Source organism: Myotis lucifugus, unplaced genomic scaffold, assembly GCF_000147115.1.
Source record: "Myotis lucifugus unplaced genomic scaffold, Myoluc2.0 scaffold_46, whole genome shotgun sequence".
Lineage (NCBI taxonomy): Eukaryota > Metazoa > Chordata > Mammalia > Chiroptera > Vespertilionidae > Myotis > Myotis lucifugus.
This window is the reverse complement of record NW_005871094.1, coordinates 4,782,087-4,800,707: the sequence shown is the minus strand read 5'-3', so window position 1 is coordinate 4,800,707 and position 18,621 is coordinate 4,782,087. Positions and strand designations below refer to the sequence as shown.

General features: G+C 49.9%; 1 protein-coding gene across 1 annotated transcript in view; it reads right to left on the bottom strand.

Moving 5' to 3' along the window:
* PLXNA4 (plexin A4) overlaps positions 1–18,621 on the bottom strand; it is a 346,359-nt gene that overhangs the window by 137,519 nt on the left and 190,219 nt on the right. The window contains exon 3 of the mRNA XM_023753514.1: positions 7,352–7,483. Within this exon, the coding sequence (XP_023609282.1) occupies positions 7,352–7,483 (132 nt within the window). The remainder of the gene's footprint in view (positions 1–7,351; positions 7,484–18,621) is intronic.

Below are 18,621 nucleotides of genomic sequence, written 5' to 3'. Positions count from 1 at the left end.
CAGAGCTGAAATGCCTTCAGCGTTTCCTGAGAGTATTAGCAAACATAATAATGATGATACTTTGAACTTGCTAAGAGCCCATACATGCCTTACCTATACTACTTTATCCTAAAAGTGCTGAGGGGGGTGAGGCATGAGTGGGGAGGGGGAGGCAATGCAGGGATAAGGACACATATGTAATACCTTAATCAATAAAGAAAATTTTATAAAAAAATAACATTAAATAAAAGATACAACTGGTTTGTGCATAAAATAAAAAAAATAATAAAAAGCCCTGAAAGGTAGACTTTATCTGCCTTGCATTTCACAAATGAAGAAACTAAAATACAAACTGCTCGAGCGGCTCACCTCAGAGGCAGAGCTGGTGAGCAGAGGGCCCGGATGAAAACCCAAGTTCATGACTGTTCACGACTACCTGTGGTCTCCGTCCTGCACACATTGGTGATCCCAGGCACCCCCACGGCTGTCTGAGAAATGTCGAGCCACTGCCATTTCTTCCTCTCAGGCAGGCTACTAAACTCCATCACGGGCAGATGTTAGACTTTCATGCCTATATGAGTGGGCACTAGAGGGGTCTGTAGGAACAGGATAGGAGGAGGTTGTCAGTAGGAACAAGATTGGGGACGGTGTCTGTAGGAACAAGATAGGAGGGGGTGTCTGTAGGAACAGGATGGGGGCGTGCTTCTCTGCTTACTCTCTCTATGGAGTGGACTGGTTATATATGGGGCTCTGTGTGCCCCAAGATGCTCTAGAATAGATGTTGTAAAGGGGCTGGAGCCAAGGAAGAACAAACCACGCAGCCTCCTTCATGAGCAGTGAGGGCAGCCTTGAGCCCTTACTGCCAAGGTTGATGCACCCCATTCAGCCTGCCCCACCCCCAGCAAGTCCTTTAGTTTTCTTAGCTTGTTTTGGAGGCTGAGGAAAGGGGTACATAATCCCCTGCTGGGAAGACTTGGAGATAAAGGGAGACTCTTGTCCCACAAAGACCTCCATGTTCCTCACTGCAAGAGGAGCTGGAGAAGACATTGCAATAGGTGCTAAGTTGCATTCTAGCTCAGCTCCTCTCCCAACCTGCTGTGTTACTTCAGACAAGACACTGACTTCTTTGAGCTTCAGTCTGCTCACTAATCAGAGGGGGGAAAGGCCCGATAAGCCTTGGGGGCTTTTCCAGTTCTAGGGGTTCAAGGTGCAATGGAGCATCCAGATCCTAGCACCGAGTGTGGGAAACCGGAGCAGGAGGTCCTTTCCCCTGCTGGTCCCTCCAGTTCTGAGATGGGGATGGAGACTCTGCCTTCATTGGGAGGGAAGGGAAAGGTGGGAACACCTCCGTCATGATATACCGGAAACTTTGAGATCCACCTGAGTGGAATTGGGTGAAACACTGCAATAGCCTCTTTCTTTCTATGAGTCTGAGGTGGCTCCGTTCCCTGTCACTCACTCTCAGGCCTTTGCTTTGAGTTCCATCTCCCAGGAGCTATCAGAACAGCCAGGTCTGGGTGCCAGGAGCAAACATCCAAATGGGCTTGTCATAGTGTCAGCCATCCAAACACAAACTGGAATGTACAGCTCAGCCCCCTTCAGGGGCAGGCAGATGACGGAGAGACTGCCATGTCACCTCGGACACATCTCCAAGAGATGTGCCCAGGGACCCAGCGCCAACAGAACCAGAATCATTCTTCCTGGGCCCATCACCTCCAGCTGCAGACACTGTCTCCAAAGTTGCACCTTCCATGAGAACAATGTGTGCCAACCTCCGAGATGTCAGACTTCACACCAGGACCTCAGAATCCTCAGACCCCCCGAGAGGCAGGCTGGGATGGGAAGGATATGAGGCTGTCATACCCCTCATCACACAGGGGACCCAGCACCACCCAGTTAGGAGTCTAAACCCCAAACTGCATGAGCCTGCCCTGGACCACAGTACCACCCTCCCTTGAACTGAACTTCCCTCTGAAATTCAACATGGAAAAAATCACAGTCACAAAAGCATCCTCCCCCAATTCCCACCCACCACTCAGGCTTCACCATCTTCTCAATTTCACAACCCCAACAAAGAGCCTAAAAAAACCACAAAGAACAGGCAAGGGGTAGGTACCCTCAAAGAGGCCCCCGTAGCTTCTCTGGGAAGCCTTCAGTGACCACTCCACTTAAAATTGCAACCCTCCAAGATCCCACTGACCCCACTCCACTTCCTTGTTCCATAGCACTTGTCACCTGCTGACCAACTATGTGATTTTTCTAGTATGTTGACTGCTTCTTTGCCACTTCTTCTTGCTAAAATTACAGGCTCCTGAAGTCAGGGATATTTATCTGTTTCTTCATTTTTTCCCCCCAATGCCTCTGGTAGCACTTGGCTCATAGTAGGTGCTTACCGAGTATTTGTTGAGTGAATAAATGAATCAAACCAGGTAATCCTATATAATAAAAAGGTAATATGCAAATTGACCCTAACAGCAGAACGACTGGGAATGTCTGGTCACTATGACACACACTGACCACCAGGAGGCAGACACTCAATGCAGGAGCTGCCCCTGGTGGTCAATGAGCTCCCACAGGGGGAGCTCTGCTCAGCCACAAGCCAGGCTGAGGGCTGCCAGTACAGCGGTGGTGGTGGGAGCCTCTCCTGCCTCCTCAGCAGCACTAAGGATGTCCGACTGCAGCTTAGGCCTGCTCCCTGCTGGCAAGTGGACATCCCCCAAGGGCTCCTGGGCTGCCAGAGGGATGTCTGACTTCCAGCTTAGGCCAAATCCCCTGGGGAGTAGGCCTAAGCCAGCAGGTGGTCATTCCCCAAGGGGTCCCATACTGAGAGAGGGCACAGGCCGGGCTGAGGGACCCCCCCCACCCCCAAGTGCACAAATTTTTGTGCACTGAGCCTCTAGTACATTATAAAGCCAGATGGCCCTCCCTCCTTCACTATTGGATTATGCTAGAAGTGAGACAGGGTATGCAGTGAAATAGCTGTAATTGATATGGGCTACAAGGACTATCAAGGAAATACTAAGACATATTTGTGGTTTAGAACACAAAGATCAGCTAGATCCAACCTGGAGACTAATTTCACCTTGCAATACATTAGCTCATTGTAATACATTAGCATTCTCAACAACACACCCCTGCTGCCATGATTGGAAACAGAAAGCGCATATAAGGACACAAATGGACAACCGTGCTCTTCTGAGAAGTCTCTACTGCTTTCTCAGGAAGATCCTGAACATTTCTCCCCTTATTGCATGCCCTACTCCTCGATTAAATGTGTCTCAATAGAAGAAGCAAATCCCACTAGGGAAGGGCTGTTCTGACTATGGAGTAGCCTTCTCTCCCTCCCACTCCTTCACTAATAAACTCTCTTTCACTTTAAATTCTATGCTGGCTCATATTTGAAGTCTTTCCTGTGTGAAGTCAAGAACCCACAGTGGGTCATGGACCTTCGGGTCCCTGGAACACCTGCATCAGAAGGAGCCAAGAAGATCTGCCCTGCCTTCTGACCAGCTGGTGGGCCCACCTCCAGGCCCACCTCCTCGGCCCCTGCAGGCATCTCTGTCCTGGATCACAGCTAGAACTTGAGTGCCACCAGGCACCTGGAAGCAGACCCACTGTCAATCAGAGTCAGTAAAGCAAAGATCACCATGAAAGCCAGCTTTGGACCAGACATGACTGAAAGTGTGTATCACAACAGACACATGTGCTCGGGGCCTCTGGCTTTCAGGCAGGAGAGAGCTGGTGTGTGGGATGGCAGAGGCTGAGCTTGACTGGGAATCTGCCACTTGCTCTGGGGCCTATCAAAGAAGAGCTTCCCTGTGTGCAGGGCAGCTTCTCTCCCGGGAAGGGGTGGTCACTCCGGGGCAGCTGAGGACAACCCCAGCTTGGCCGCGTCAGCTCCCCACTTATCTACTGGCTGACATTTCCTCTCACTCCCCTCCCATCGGGTTGGCAGGTTTTGTTCGCAGTGTTTCAGTGTGTATACACATTCCCTTGGGAGTCCTAGAGCTGTAGTAAATATTCACCATATACAAACACACAGACATGTGCAAAGCAAGAAAAGGGCTGATGGAGACGCACAGACAGCGACAGACACGCACACACACACGCACACATGCACCACACTCCATTCTCTACTTCTCTTAGTTACACAGTCCTTATTCCTTCCAACCCTCTAATCACCTCATGATTGGCTCCCCTGGCAACCAGCCCCCCATCTTTAGGGGCTTTCAAAAAATCACCTCATTCACACAAACTCAGTTGAGGTTGAGAAGAAGCTCCTTAGGAATAACAAGACATCAATTCATTATTTATGGCTCTGAAGGACAAGATACCAAGTATTATAACAAAAGATGTTCCCATTGCTTGTCATTTAAGAAATTCCAAAGTTTTTGGGAGCACTGTGCCAGAAATCGGGATGAAGACCAAATATATACTTCTTATATATCACAATATCACAGTTAGGTGTATTGTACTATATGACTAGCATGTCAGATCTATAATATTACTGTTTAAGGGGTGGTTAAAGTAGATTATTTATGTTTAAGTAGTAAGTTTATTTAAATAAAAATACAAAGCAAAAAATAGTTCAGGATAGGGCAAAAGTCATGGCAGTAATAAACAGACGACTGGAGTTTGGGATGTTTTCTTTATCTGAAGTGTAGTTTTTTAATCATGTAGGTTCAAACTTGGAAATTAAGAGAAGCAATAAATAATTTGTATCAGTCCCACTCTTTTCCAATTATGGTTCAATGAAGATACCGTGGATTCATTTGCTCATTTATTCATTCATCAGACATTTATCAAGGGCCTATTGGGTAAGGTTTAGGCAGACCAAGAGAATATAGGGCTGCCCTGTATAGTCTGCTAGGGGAGAAAAACAAGGAAGTCATCATCACAGCCCAGACTAGGAAGAGAGAACATAGGGGTGTCTAACCACAGATCAGGAATCACTCATTGGAGAATGTGACAACTGAAGTAAGTTTTGAAGGACAAGAAAAAAATAGCCAAATGAGAAAGGGAAGCACCTTCCAGGCAGAGCAGACATCATTGCTGAGCATCTACCCTTAGTCTGCAGACTCAGCTCCACAAGTGTCTGACCCATTATGACTGCACCCACCCACAGCCACCGAGGCTGGAATCAGTCCTGACTCCCTGGGCTTGCGGTTCCATCTCCAGAACCTTTACCAAGGTGCTCTTGCCCCGAGCTCTACTTGGTATGTCCAGTCAGTAAAGTAGGCTGTGGGTTCTTGATCTGTTCTTCCTGGGACCAGATTTCTGCTCCCTGCCCACCTTGGCCTTGACCTGGATTTCTGCACTTCCTACCTGATAAATCATGGCCAATACCCAGACTCTCCTTTTGCAATATCATAAGAAGAAGAGCTTCCCCTTAGCAAGCCCATAGTCTGTTCCAGGCATGGTTCATGCTTATTACAAGCATTACATCATTTGATCTTTGGAATAAAACTATAGGATATTATTGTCACTTCCATGTGATAGTTGAGAATGCTGAGTCCTTAAGAGTTTAAGGAACTACCTGAGATCATGCTTAGTAAGTGGTGGAGCCAAGTTGCACACTCAGGTATCTGACACCAAGACCTGTGCACTTAACCACTGTGCTGCCTTACCACTCCCTACAATGAATCTGCAAACCCACTGCATACCAGTGTTGGCCCAAGAGTTGAGGGCCTTGGGACTATGATTTGAGTGGCAGGCAGCCCTCCACCTCTATAACGAGCAGCTCCAGAATATGAATGCCCTGATCCTATCCACTCCTGCCTTCCTTTCCTTCCCAACAGTCCAGAGTTCCCAGCATGCCTCACTACCCAGCCTGGATGGGTTCTAACCACTGACCACACTCTCAGAATGACCAAGGACAAGGAGTTCAGAATCCCAACTCAGTTATCTGAAGTGACGCCACATAGCTTATAGTTTCCACCTTTGGAAGACCTTCCTTGTTTTAAGTCCCAAGTTCAGAAATCCTGGCTTTCAGATCAGGCAAGAAATCCTGAAATATTCAATGCCTTATGGAGATCTTAGGCCTTCTCCAAAGGATTCCTTCACCCAGGAAAGCTGCTTATCTCAGTGTCTAGGGACTTGGAGGTAGGCAGAAGTGGGGCCCTACTGGACAGCAGCAAGAAGTGAAAGCAAAGGAGCAGCCTCATACCCAGTCCTGACTCCTGGGGTAAAATGCTTCCCTCTCGGTACTATGTCAGGCCATGTCCAAGGCATGGCAGCCTCAACCCAGGCACCACAATGGGTCCCAGTGTGACTGAATGGGGAGTCCCACACCAAGAGAAGATGTCATCGAGCTCTTGGGGAGGGTGGAGCTGCTGTGGGCTGCCAAGGCATAATGCACAAGCCCTGTGGGTGGCATAATGTGGTATTTATCTCCCTCACTGTGCAGTGAGGGGACAGGAAGAACAATCCTGACTCTGTGAGCAAGGTCCTCTGGGGAGTTCAGGCCTCACTAATGAAGATGAATAAGAGGGGGGAATCTACCCTTCATGGCTGCTGCCTTTGCCACATACATATTCATGGGCTGACGGGACAGCTCCTAGGAATGACTCATCCCACATAGAGGTAACAGGGTCAGAGGTATGGCAGTGCCAATCCACACTTGGGGTGGGTGTGTCTTGTGGGCAGTGACTTAGGGCACTCCAGGAAATACTCTTAAATATATGGAATTTCCCAGGCGAAATTTCTTCCTTTGCCCGCTGTAGACATAGAGTCTCGGTATGACCTGAAGAACTTAGTTCTAGCTGAGTTCCAGAAGCAAGCCCAATACTGCTCCTTCTAACCAGTATCAGCTAACAATAATCCTTGCACCATATCATCCTGCCTGGCGTGGCCTTATGGAAGTTGCTGGAGGTCCCATGTGAGAGCTACAGGCACACCCGGAGGCTGAGGACATGCCCTTATTTTCTGAATCTCCTTCCATCTGGTTCTTCCATGATGTTCCCTCAACTAGGATTTTTAGGAAACAAATCCTTGCCCACCATAGATGTCCAGAGTTTAGGAAGGTGACCTTGGTAGGAGAGTATACAGTGTGTAGGGAAATATGGACCAAAAACTAGGACATCTGCACCTGGTGTCTTCAGAAAAGAGTCAATGTTGACCCAGAACCTATATACACCATCATTTTGAGGTTAGTGGGTTTGGTCTAGACCCCCAGATATTTTGATATTTGACATGTTTTGTTCCCTGTTTCAGTGCACTCAGCCTCAGTCCTCAGGCAGCATAACTGAAAGAATACACACTGAGCCGTACATCAAAACCCCTCCCTGCAACCCGCCTCCTGTAGCTTCCTGCTGAGCCACAGGCTAGTACTTAGCTGCAAGACAAATGTCTAACAGAGCTCAGAGAGCCTTACCTGCCTTTCTGACATGATGTAGAGCTGCTCGTGGTCCTTGGAGAAGGCCATATCCCGGAGCACAGGGCCCGGCTCCACCACCTGCACCGTCTCATATTGGAGGGCGTTGCCCCTGGGTCCATCCACCCGGATCTGTGGAGAGAGGGGAGGAGAGCAGAGGTGAGTTCAGATCCTGCCCTGTTCACAGTGGCACTTCAGCCGCGAGACCCTCCAACAGCCCGGGCAGAGGCAGTGAGCTCTGTCTCCACAGTGCCCAGAGGCCAGGCCCAAAAGAGCAGGAGCGACACCGCTCACCACGGCCTCATGCTGGGAATGGCAAAAAGAGGGGACTGGGGGACCACACCGCGCTTCACCAAGAACCAGAGTTCTTTTCTCTGGTTCCCTGTGGCTCAGGTAAGTTTTGGAGAAGAGGATGGTGCTGGCAGTGGGGAGTGGGTCTGGGATTGGGGAACAGGGGATAACTGAAGCTGCCTCAGAGCAGAGTGTCATTCTGTCACAGAAAGGCAATACATAGTATTGGCCACATTTGCGAACAGAAAACATGTGGGTGAAACAATGTGAGCCGATTCTTAGACATTGGTACCCAGCTATCCCTGTGGTGTCTTGGAGGGAACCAGGTGAGGAGCACCCAGAAGTTTTACACTGAGTGGGCTCATTCTGGCCATTGAAACCAGTGGCTCATGTCTCAGATTTTGGTGTAGATGGAGGGTCCTGAAACCTCCTAGAGGTGCTATTTGTGTCCCCAGGGAAAGGGGTGTGGACATTCCAGAAAATGTGCTTCGGGCATGAGTCATCCTCAGTCTTCCCAGAACAAGAACACTTAGCAGATAGATTGTCCCTGGCCCATCCACAGGTCCTTCCTGGAACTGCTTGGACAATGTGGGGACAGCCAGGAAAGAGCTTTGCCCATACCCCCCATGACGGAGGACAGGTCTAGAAAAGCTGGCTCCCACTCTAAAATCAGAAACATCACACATCTGAGCTGATAGATTTGATAGGATCACTACCCAGTGCTGAGAGGGCCACCCACATAAGTCAGGACTAAACACTGTCAACAATGTGAGAAGGACGAGGGGAGCACGAAGGGAAACAGGAGAGGCGAGAGCTAGGAGATCACCAAACTTGATTAGATACCATGTAAGGCTCTGTAAAAACAAAACAAAACAAACAAACAAACAAAAACCACTAAAGAAAAAATTATATTCCAAATATCCCCACTACGTACTCTTATTTTTAATTTTCAGTATTTAATTTTTGACCTCTTATATGATGAAGGAGAACAGGAGAGCTATTCAGAGGAACTAAATTATAGCAGGGACACCGCATTAATGACAACTAACCTATCAAGTCACCTGAAAGGTGGCTGCCTCTCGTTTCTGTTTCATTCACTGAACTCTGACACCAGGGTACTTCGTGATTCACACGTGTGATTTTAGGTTTGTCCCAGGCTCCGTTTGTTTATTTGTTTTACTTTTAAGCATTATTTTTAAGCCCTTCCTAGACATCAGGGAGATGGTTTTTCATATAATTCCTTATTGAGATAACCTCTCAATCTTATGACTTTAGTGCTGATTTGTCAGGTCTTGCATGACCCCTCCGGCACCCATTCTACCCTCTCTCACCTTTGGGGTGGGATTGGACCCATTCCCTGCTTGCTGTGGGGGTCCTTGATGGTCATAAACAAGTCCATTTAATCTCACTCTCTTATCACAGTGATGGAGAGAAAGGAGGCCCAGCCAATCAACATGTGCAATCAGAGCAAAGCGAGGACTGTGTTTCATGATGGGCTAAGAGAGGGTATCTTCTCACCCTCAACAGGGTCAGAGAAACAGGAGCCCAAAGAACTGCAGGCAGCACTTTTGTGCTAAGGAGGGGAGCTGGAACCAGGGAAGGCCAGGAGCAGAGATAGAAAAAAAAATTTCCTGAGCCGCTGAATCAAAATAAACCCAAAGTCCTATGTCAAGACTCTCTTGTTACTCAAGATATTTCCTTATTGTTAAAGTAATAAAAAGGCTTTTTCAATATCCAAAATCCTAACTGACATACAGATCATAGATGAGGAAAATGAGACCTAACACCTGGCCTGGGCTGTAAAATCTGGGGAGAGAACTCTGACATGAGAGGCATGTTCCTCGCTGAGTTTCACAGGTCCTTCCTGGGGTGCGACCTGAGGCAGGAAGCTGAGGTCACTGTCTCTGCTCTGTACAATCCCAGTGGCTTTCGCCAGTCATTCCTGACAGTGATGCCCAAATACTTGACCTTGACAAATATTGATTCTAAAAGTGAAGAAATGCATTGATGAAGTTAAAACTCCTTTTTGCTGATTTCCCATTAAGCTCATTAAAAAAACAACCACCGAAAACTAGTAAAGGAATTAAAGAGAGATCTGTTTAGCTCTGAAAATCAAAATGCCTCCAATTCCAATAACCCTCCTGCTGTTCCCGTGCCCACTCCCCCAGCCACCAGGCATCTACCTGGCCAGGTCCTGACTTAATCTGAATGAAATGGGAGCTTATGCAGAGCGAGCTGAGATTACCACCCAAGTCTGACTGCACGGTGATGGCCTTGGCCCCCAGCCCAGCCAGGCTTCACCTCCAGCTGCGAGTCACCTCTGGAGCAGCATCAGGAGAGTGACAAGAGTGACACTGAGCACCCTGGCTGGTCTCCAGTCCCCTCAGGTCGCTGGCAGGAGCAGGCTCCCCAAGGGAAGTTGGATTTCGTGCCTGAGCGATCTTCTTTATCATTTAGTTCCAACTCCCCTGCTCTTTAGGACGAGGTGATGTGCTGGATGTAGGTGGACATCCGAAGAAAAGCAGGGACAGAGGGATCGACCAGGGAGCAAGTCCTCACAGGCTGGCCTTCCCCAGGGGGACGGGATAGAGTTATAGCCGCTCTGCCGCATTCTGTCTGTGTAGGAAATCAGTTTTTGGAAGGATAGGTCTCCCTTTCCTCCCACCCCACCCCATCCACTACTTATTTCAGAAAACTGAAAGAATCTCACACAAAATACAGGTAAAAGGCATTTGAAATGGGATTTGCTGAATGATGGACAATCATAAAATTTAGGTAGGATGGGCCAGTTGCCAGTGGTTGGGCTCTTACAAAAACAACAGCAACAAGAGTGGTTAATACTCAGTAGTGCCAGGTACAATGCTAAGCATTCTACTTGCATTTACCTTCTCACTAAAATCGCATCATAATAACAGTAATGTGATAACTTTTCATGATGACAGATGGTTATTAGACTTAGTGTGGTGAACACATCCTAAGTTATGTAAATGTAGGATCACTATATTGTACACCTGAATCTAATTTAATATTGTATACCAACTACACTTTAATAAAAAAAATCAAAACTCTATGAGATAAACATTAATATAACCCCATTTACAGGAGAGGTACAGAGAGGGTTAATAACTTGTTCACGGTCACCCACTTATTGATGGCATGGCCTTGACCCATACCCAGGTCTGACTGATTCTAGCGTCCCAGCTTCTATGCATTTACATACTACACTATTGGTCAAATAAACCTGAATCCCTTCAGGGATTGAAAGTAGATGGTGTTAAATAAACATTGCCCTGGGGGTGCCGGAGGGACCTTGTCTGCTGCTGAGTTCTTCTGGGAGAGGATCATGCCTGTGAATGAAGAAGGGGCTGTTGTAAATTTTCAAAATTATGATCCCTTATATTCTGTTTTATACCTTTCAAAGCATTCCTAAATAACAGTGTTTCATCTGACGGTTGTAAAATTTTTATGATGTTGACTGCCGGCATAGTCCTTCTCATTTTACCGATGAAGCAACTGAGACTGGGGTTGTTCTACGCCTTGCTCCAAATTCCAGGATAAACCAATGACATTCAGGACTGGAACCCAGGTCTCCTGATTCATAGCTCAGCATGTGCCTCTTAGCTATGTAGATTTTCCAAGAGCCTTTGACAAGGTTCCACATTTACAAGGTACTTAAAAATAATGAGTCTCCGTGGGACTTTGGGCAGTTTGGCCATAGAGAAAGGGCTGAGTTAGAGACAGAAAAGACACACTTCTGTGTGGAGAAGTGGGAACTGGGGGACTCCCCAAGCACTGGTGTTATGACTAGTCTTATTATCATTTCTTATAAGTGGTCTGGAGGAGGGAACGGGAAAATGTGCAGAATATTTTAAGCTCTTGGGGACAGCAAGAAGGCCAAGGCCAAGGATGGAGATGAACTTCCGCGGGAGCTGCACGGGGGTGCATAGACCTGGGACTGAGTCTCCTGGGGGCAGAGGCCATGCCTGCGCAGTCAGCACGGCAGCCCCGCTGCCTGGCACAGGACCCAAGACTTGGTTGGTGCTCATTAAGTCGTTACTGACAAGCGTTGGTGAAGGTGTGGGGAAGAGGGAGTCCTTTCATACTATTGGTGAGAATATAATATGGTACGGCCACTAAGAAAAACAGTATGGAGGTTCCTCAAAAATGTTTAAAAAGAACTACTGTATGATCCAGCATTCCACTCTTGTGTATATATCCAAAGGAAGTGATGGCATTGTGGCCATCTTCACGCAGCACTGTCCTGCAGGACAAGTGTGACTGTGCTCTGGGGTCAGGTGGTGGTCCTTCATGCTTCCCCGCGGGACAGTGGAACCTTCTGCTAGAAGAGCCTGGGCAACAGAAGTAAACACCGGCCACAGATGTGGGCCACTATACAATACTAAAAACAAAACAACAACAATAAAGAAACAGGTACAACTGATTTTAATAATCTATTTCTATCCAATCCAGTGTCTGCAAATGTTAGCATTTTTAACATGTACACAGCATAAGAAATTGTCAATGCGATAGTTTACATCCGTTTTCTCATACTAAATCTTTGAACCCTTAAGTATATGTTTTTCACACTCACAGCAAACCTTAATTTGGAGCAGACCCACTTCAGGCGCTGGACAGCCTCACATGGCCAGTGGCTACTGGGGTGGACAGTGCAGTTCTAGATTTCTGGCTTGGTGACTATCCTTCTAGGGGTGTTCTCAGCTGTTCTTAGTATTGTACACAGGCCCACTCCTCTGCCCTGCCACAACACCCTGTGTCTCCTAGGACGTTCAGTTTAGAGCATAACACCCCACCATCTGCACTTTTTTGGAGCTCGCTGGCTGTAAGCTCCCACTGGCTGTATGGTCGACATCAGTCCAAGGAAGCCATAATGCACAGCGTGTGGGCCGGGATCTGATCTAGGCTGTCACTCAGCAAGAAACCCCTGTACCCTGGATGATAGTCAAACATTAGGCAACTGCTCTGGGAGGGGACCAGTCGGACAGAAGAGTTGCTGCGGGATCAGGGTGGGGGTCTTTCTTAGAGGCTCCCAGCTGCACCAGGTAATACTGATGGTGTGAATGGGGGAGGGTGGGACTAGGTAGTGTGGGCTCTTGGGGCTGGGGGGGGGGGACACAGCTAAGTGCCAGTCCCAGGGAAGTGTTTCATTATTTAACACCTGGTGAGTTATTCACAATCGTCAAGATGTGGAAGCGGGCGAATGAACATTACCAGCTGTGGCTGAGTAAGTTGGGGAGGTCCGACACGCAGACTGCGACATGGTTAATATTAACAGTACTGCTGTGTAGGCTTGAAATTTGCTAGGACGGTGTGTTTTAAGTGTTTTCACACAAAAAGAAAATGGCAGCTGGGTGAGGTGATAGATATGTTAATGAGCTTGATTGTGGCAATTATTTCACAGCGTCTATGTATATCAAAACATCCAGTCCTGCACCTTAAACATACACAACTGTAATTTGTCAACTGCACCTCAGTAAAGATAAGGCCACACCAGGACATACGACTGAGCATCAGTCCTGCCCATACAGGGAGAACCTCCATCAAAGAGGTTAGCGAACTTCGTGCCATCCCCTCCATGTGGCCAACCAGGGATAGGCACGCATGCCGGAGGGCACACACAGGCATCCTCCCTCCCGCCCTCCCCAGCACTGGGTCTCCAGCCTGGGATCTTCCCAAGCAGCACTGCCCGGTCCCCGCCCACCCAGCAGCCAGCAGGCACCTCTCCCCAGCCCTGGCGCCCTGGCACGGTGAGTGCCTGCGCTGCCAGGCAGACTGCTATTAAAACATCAGCAGGGTGGCCTCCACAAAGGTCAGCCATCCGGGGAGCTCCTGGCAGCTGCGTGTTTGTTTATGGGAACATTATCTGGGCCAGGCTGTTTATTTACATCCATTGAAGGATTGAACAATAAATATCGTCTCCCAGTAGCAGGCAGATGCTTGCACTAGAGCGTTCTGGCTGCTGACTTGCTTGAAATAATTTCCCTAATGAGCAAACAGTGCTATTTATCTTTAAAGGTACAGGCCACCCCCCGGGTCCCCCCTCTCCTCGCCCGGCTCACCTCCTCCCTGAACTTCCTGGTCAAGGTCTGCACTGGCCAGGTTTCTGGGCTGGGCCCAGGTATAGGAAGTGATGACGGTGTCTCATCTAGCAATCGGGGAAAGCAGGCGACTGGAGGTGCAGGGTGGGAAAGATTAAACCTGGAGGCTACTGTCTTCTGGCCACTCTGAATTCACCGAGACCCTCCAACTTCAAACCACCTGGTGGTGTGGGCGGCAGGAGGTTAGGCCTCCTTCAAAGAACCAGAGGTGGCAGGGTTTGTGGAGAGGCGCGCCCCACATTCGAGGGGTACCAGAGCCCAAGTTCGGCCTGTTCCTCACTCAGGCAAATTTCTGAAGTGCTCAGAACGCCACGGGGCTCCTGTGCAGATACCTGCAAACCAACCCGTTTACAAGATGGGGATGGTGTAGTGGAGTGGGGGTGCGGACAAGAGGAGATAGGTGAGGTGCCCAAGGAGAAAGGGGGATTCAGGCCCTGCTCCCCCTCTCAGAGCCTTGAGCACACGACTCCAGCTCTCTCCTGTGTCCTGCTCGCTGTCCTGGCCTTGACCTGCCCCCTGCTGAGGCAGAGGACAGGTGAGGACCAGGCTTGCTTCTCTGCACACTAATGGGTCACGGTGTCTCTCAGGAGGGAAAAATAAAGCACCTTTGGGATCTTATCTGTGCGGTTCATTCAGTTGGCCCCAGCAGCGCGAAATGCCATAACCCTGGTCACCATCGGTCAGCACTTTGCCACACAGGCTGATAAGCAGGTGAAGGGAGAATGAGCACGCCAGAGAGCGCCAGCATCCGCAGCCAGCAGGTGCTCCTTTGTTGAATGAATGAGTGAATGAACGAATGCCGAACTCCGAGCCTGAGCTGCCATAGTTGGAACAATTAGACATACATGCGGCCCTCTCTGTCTCTGCCTCAAACGCTTGAACTCTTGAACTTCTCCTTCACAATTCTATGATGAAGTGTTGGAGGGCAGGTGATTCAATTCCTCTGGGATCAGGAGGAACTGGGAAGGGAGTGGCAGGCCAGCGGGAAGACTGTCACAGTGTGGGTATGTTGGCAACTCGCTGGTGCGGAGTGAACACTCTAGGGAAAGGGGCCCCTGTGTGGAAGTGTTGCCAGTTTGCAGGGCCATGGATGGGACGAGCTGCACGTTCCCCCTGACTCCCAGGGGCTCGAAGTGTACGTATTTCCTGACGGGCAACTCGCTCATGCCCCAGGCACTCACTTATTCAGAACCCCAAGCATCTGGAAACAAAACTGCACCCATAATGTCACCTGAATTTCCCCCAGAGCTTTCCTTTCCAAAACCATACCCACCCTCTCCTCTGGCATTTCCAATCTCCGATCCCTGCTGTTTTTCCTTTTCCCACATCCTCTGTCACCTTCTCAAACACCACGTAACTTATTTATTATGGTCAGTGTTTACCTCCCTTGCTAGAAGGTAAACTCCGCAAGAGCAGAGATCTTTATCTCCTGTGTTCACTGATGTGCCCCACACACTTGAACCACATAGTAGGTGCCGGATAAATAAATGAATGAACGAATGGAAATGCTCAAGCTACTCATCAACATTAATTCCTCCTGATTTTACAGCGAAGGCACAGACAGTAGGGGACGCTCTAACTGGGAGATCAGCGCAGGAGAGGAGCTGGGACAGACACCCAGACCCCAATGGCCTTGGCGCCCTGTTTCAGCACAGAGTGGACTGCACATGCCACAGCCCCGCCTCCCTGCCCTGGGTCCCAGGGCTCAGCGTGTGGGCAGAGCCCCTGCTCTGTGTTCACGCTGCTGAAGCTGCCCCAGAAGAGCACAACGGGGCATTGTGTTTCCATTTCCCGATTCCAGCCAGGAGAGGACGCGAAGGGTGTAAACACAAGTAAGTAGACAGGCCCTGAGTGTGCACAAACCCTGTGCCCTGTCACCAAACACTGTCAGCACAGTGGGCCCCGCTGGGTCCCATCACACTCCTAAAGCCGAATGACGGTCTCCCGGTTGCCGCTAGGGTGCCCCGCCATGCGCTGTCCAGATCAGAGAAACTGGGGACAGTGGCTTCTGTCCCTCCCCCACCTGCTTGAATGGTGACACACAGACTAAAATACAACTTGAGGAAAGAAAGGTACTGAAGAGATAGAAAGGGAAGTCGATATGGTTGATATGAAGGAAGGAAGGGCCAGGAAAAGGTTCAGGCCAGCCTATTTCAAACGCAAAGTGGTGACCCTCCCGAAGAGACTCACTGGAGAGAACGCATGTGCAAGGTGTGGGTTTGAAACCTGGTGGGGCAGCCAGATTGCCGCCCTGGAGGCAGCGCTTATGTGAGCAGCCTCCACCCCATGCCTCGATGGGCCATTCCCCATGCTCCTCTGGGCACGAAAGAGACCGCTCCCACTCCCAGAAAAGCAGGTGCCATGTGCTTTACACACATCAGCTCATCCCGGTGTTTGAGGGAACACACTCATTCATGTTACAAAAGACCAGAGTCCGCTGGCTCCTGAGAGGGGGTGTGTGGGCAGCAGAGCGAAGGGTTAAGCAGATGGGGTGAGTCCCATCTCTGCCACTTAGGGACTGTGTGGCCTTAGAAGACCTTCCGAACTTTTCTGAGCTTCACTTTCCTCAGATGAGAAACAGAAATAACAATATTTCGTTGTGATTGGTATCATGGGAATATAATAATACCCTGAGCATTCTTAGCAGAGTGAGGGAGTAATAGTTAAGTTTCCATAAATGTGCCCAGTGATTTCCATGGAGGCAATACAAATGAATTGATCCCCATGGTCTCTATCCAACTCTGATGAGCATGTGACCTGAAGATTGGGCTCCCAGCACCTGACAAGGTCAGCTCAAGGCTGGAAAGAGAGAAGAGGATCCCCAGTTCAGCTCTGGGCCATCTGAAATAGCCTAGAAAAGGCCATGTTGGACAGAGGGCAGGGAACAGCCTGGAAGGGTCTGTGCTACAGATACTCTACCAATCTGGACCCAGAGACCTGCATGTGGCTGCCCCAAAGCTGGGGAAATTGTCTAGGAAACCCTGAGTCTGGTTCAATTCGGGTGTAACTCAGAAAGCCAGCCACCGGAGGCAGAAAGAGGAATGCGGCTTCTCGCCTATGGTTTGGAGCCACAGCAGGGAAAGCGAGTACCACAGCCTGGCCTCGCGGAGAGGAGGGGTGTCTCTGAGGGCCCATCCAGGGCAGAAAGCAAAGCCAGGGCTGCAGGACGCTGAGGAGAAGCAGGATCCATTTCTACAAGATGAAGGAGTGGCCTTACATGGTACCAGGACAGAGTCTCAGACCCAGAATCAGGTCCAGGTTGCGCATCTACATGCCCCTGCCCTCCCCACATTCCCTGGGCTCCATGTGCCCTCCTAGGAGATGGGGGTATCTCCTCTTCTGTACCCCCACAACTGTTGGAGTCACAAATGGGTTAATGACAGAGGTGTGCCATGAGTGCCAGGAGCCGTGTGCATCAGCATTTCTCTCCTGCTGGAGTCTCGCCTCCTCTGGGGAGGCATCCGCATCTGCTGCGTGCAGCTGTACGGTAACAAGAAGAAAACCCCTGTCCAGCTGCTGCGCCCACAGAAACCAGAAGCAGCGCGAGGGCTGGAGAGGATGCACTCTGGCACGAGCTGTTACAGGATTCCAGGCGTCCTGACTGATCGGGTCCTGACACAGAGGATGGAAGCTTCCAGCACTGAGCAGAGTACAGCCTCAGTAGTTACCTGCTACCTGCATGAGGAAGGTAGGTCCTGTCTGCGTTTTCTCCCAGGCCCAGAGCTGCTTTCCCTCCCCCACTCCTGCACATCCCAGGTTTTAACTTCACCACAAGCTCCCACTCCTCCAGTTCCAAGTCCCAGCCTCCTTCCACCTGGGGATCAAGCCTGCCATCTCGGACCCATGTTCTCATCTTCACCCCATCGTTCCCAACTTCAGGCTGTCCATTGCATAGTGCCATCACCCCCTAGAGCAGGCCTGCTCCCAGCCCCCCACCCCCACCACCTCAGAACTCCTCCCCTCCCCCCCAACAGCTACTGGACACTGCCCGCCCAAAGCAGCTGCACACATTCATCCCTCCACATGGTTGTGCCTGCCCGGCCCATGTCCTTGAGGAGCAGAATGAGGGAGTCCTCTCTCAGGGTCCTTATCACGCCACCTCCCTCCCCTCTTCTCTTCCCGTCAGTTTTTTCTCTGCTTCCTTTCAGCCAACCCACACCCGCAGTCCCCCTCAGCCTGGCCAGGACACTCCTCTGAGGCTTCTCCATAACCCCCGCCCACTCTGATCACCGCCTCCTGTCGCGCCACCTGCGACCGCAGCAGAAGCCCTTACGGCTGGCGCGTGCTTCGGCCTACGTGGACGGCTGCCCTTCTTGGCTCTCGGGGTTTGAGTGTGTTCGTTTCAGCCACGAGAGTGTCAGCACCTTGAAGACGGGTCTGCAGCAAAGTGCATGAGCACAGGGTGGTGCAGCCGGCCCAGCTGGCGTCCTGATTCTCTCATGAATGTTTGCAAATTCAGGCAGAATTTGAAAGATGTATTCCATGTCCTCAGCTGAAATATGGGGCTCAGAATTCCAAGTTCAAGGTTGCTGTCAGGCCCAGCAGGTGGGTTAGGAGATGCTCTTACTGAAGTGCCTGGTAAGTTGAAAGTCATACAGGCATGCGACTGTTGGTTGTGGCTAGTCGATACGAAGTTGTGCTCAGTTAGTGAGGATGCTGACAAAGACAGTGTGATGGTGCCCTAACCGGTTTGGCCCAGTGGATAGAGCGTCGGCCTGCGGGCTGAAAGGTCCCAGGTTCGATTCCAGTCAAGGGCATGTAACTTGGTTGTGGGCAACATCCCCCGTAGGGGGTGTGCAGGAGGCAGCTGATCGATGATTCTCTCTCATCGATGTTTCTAACTCGCTATCCCTCTCCCTTCCT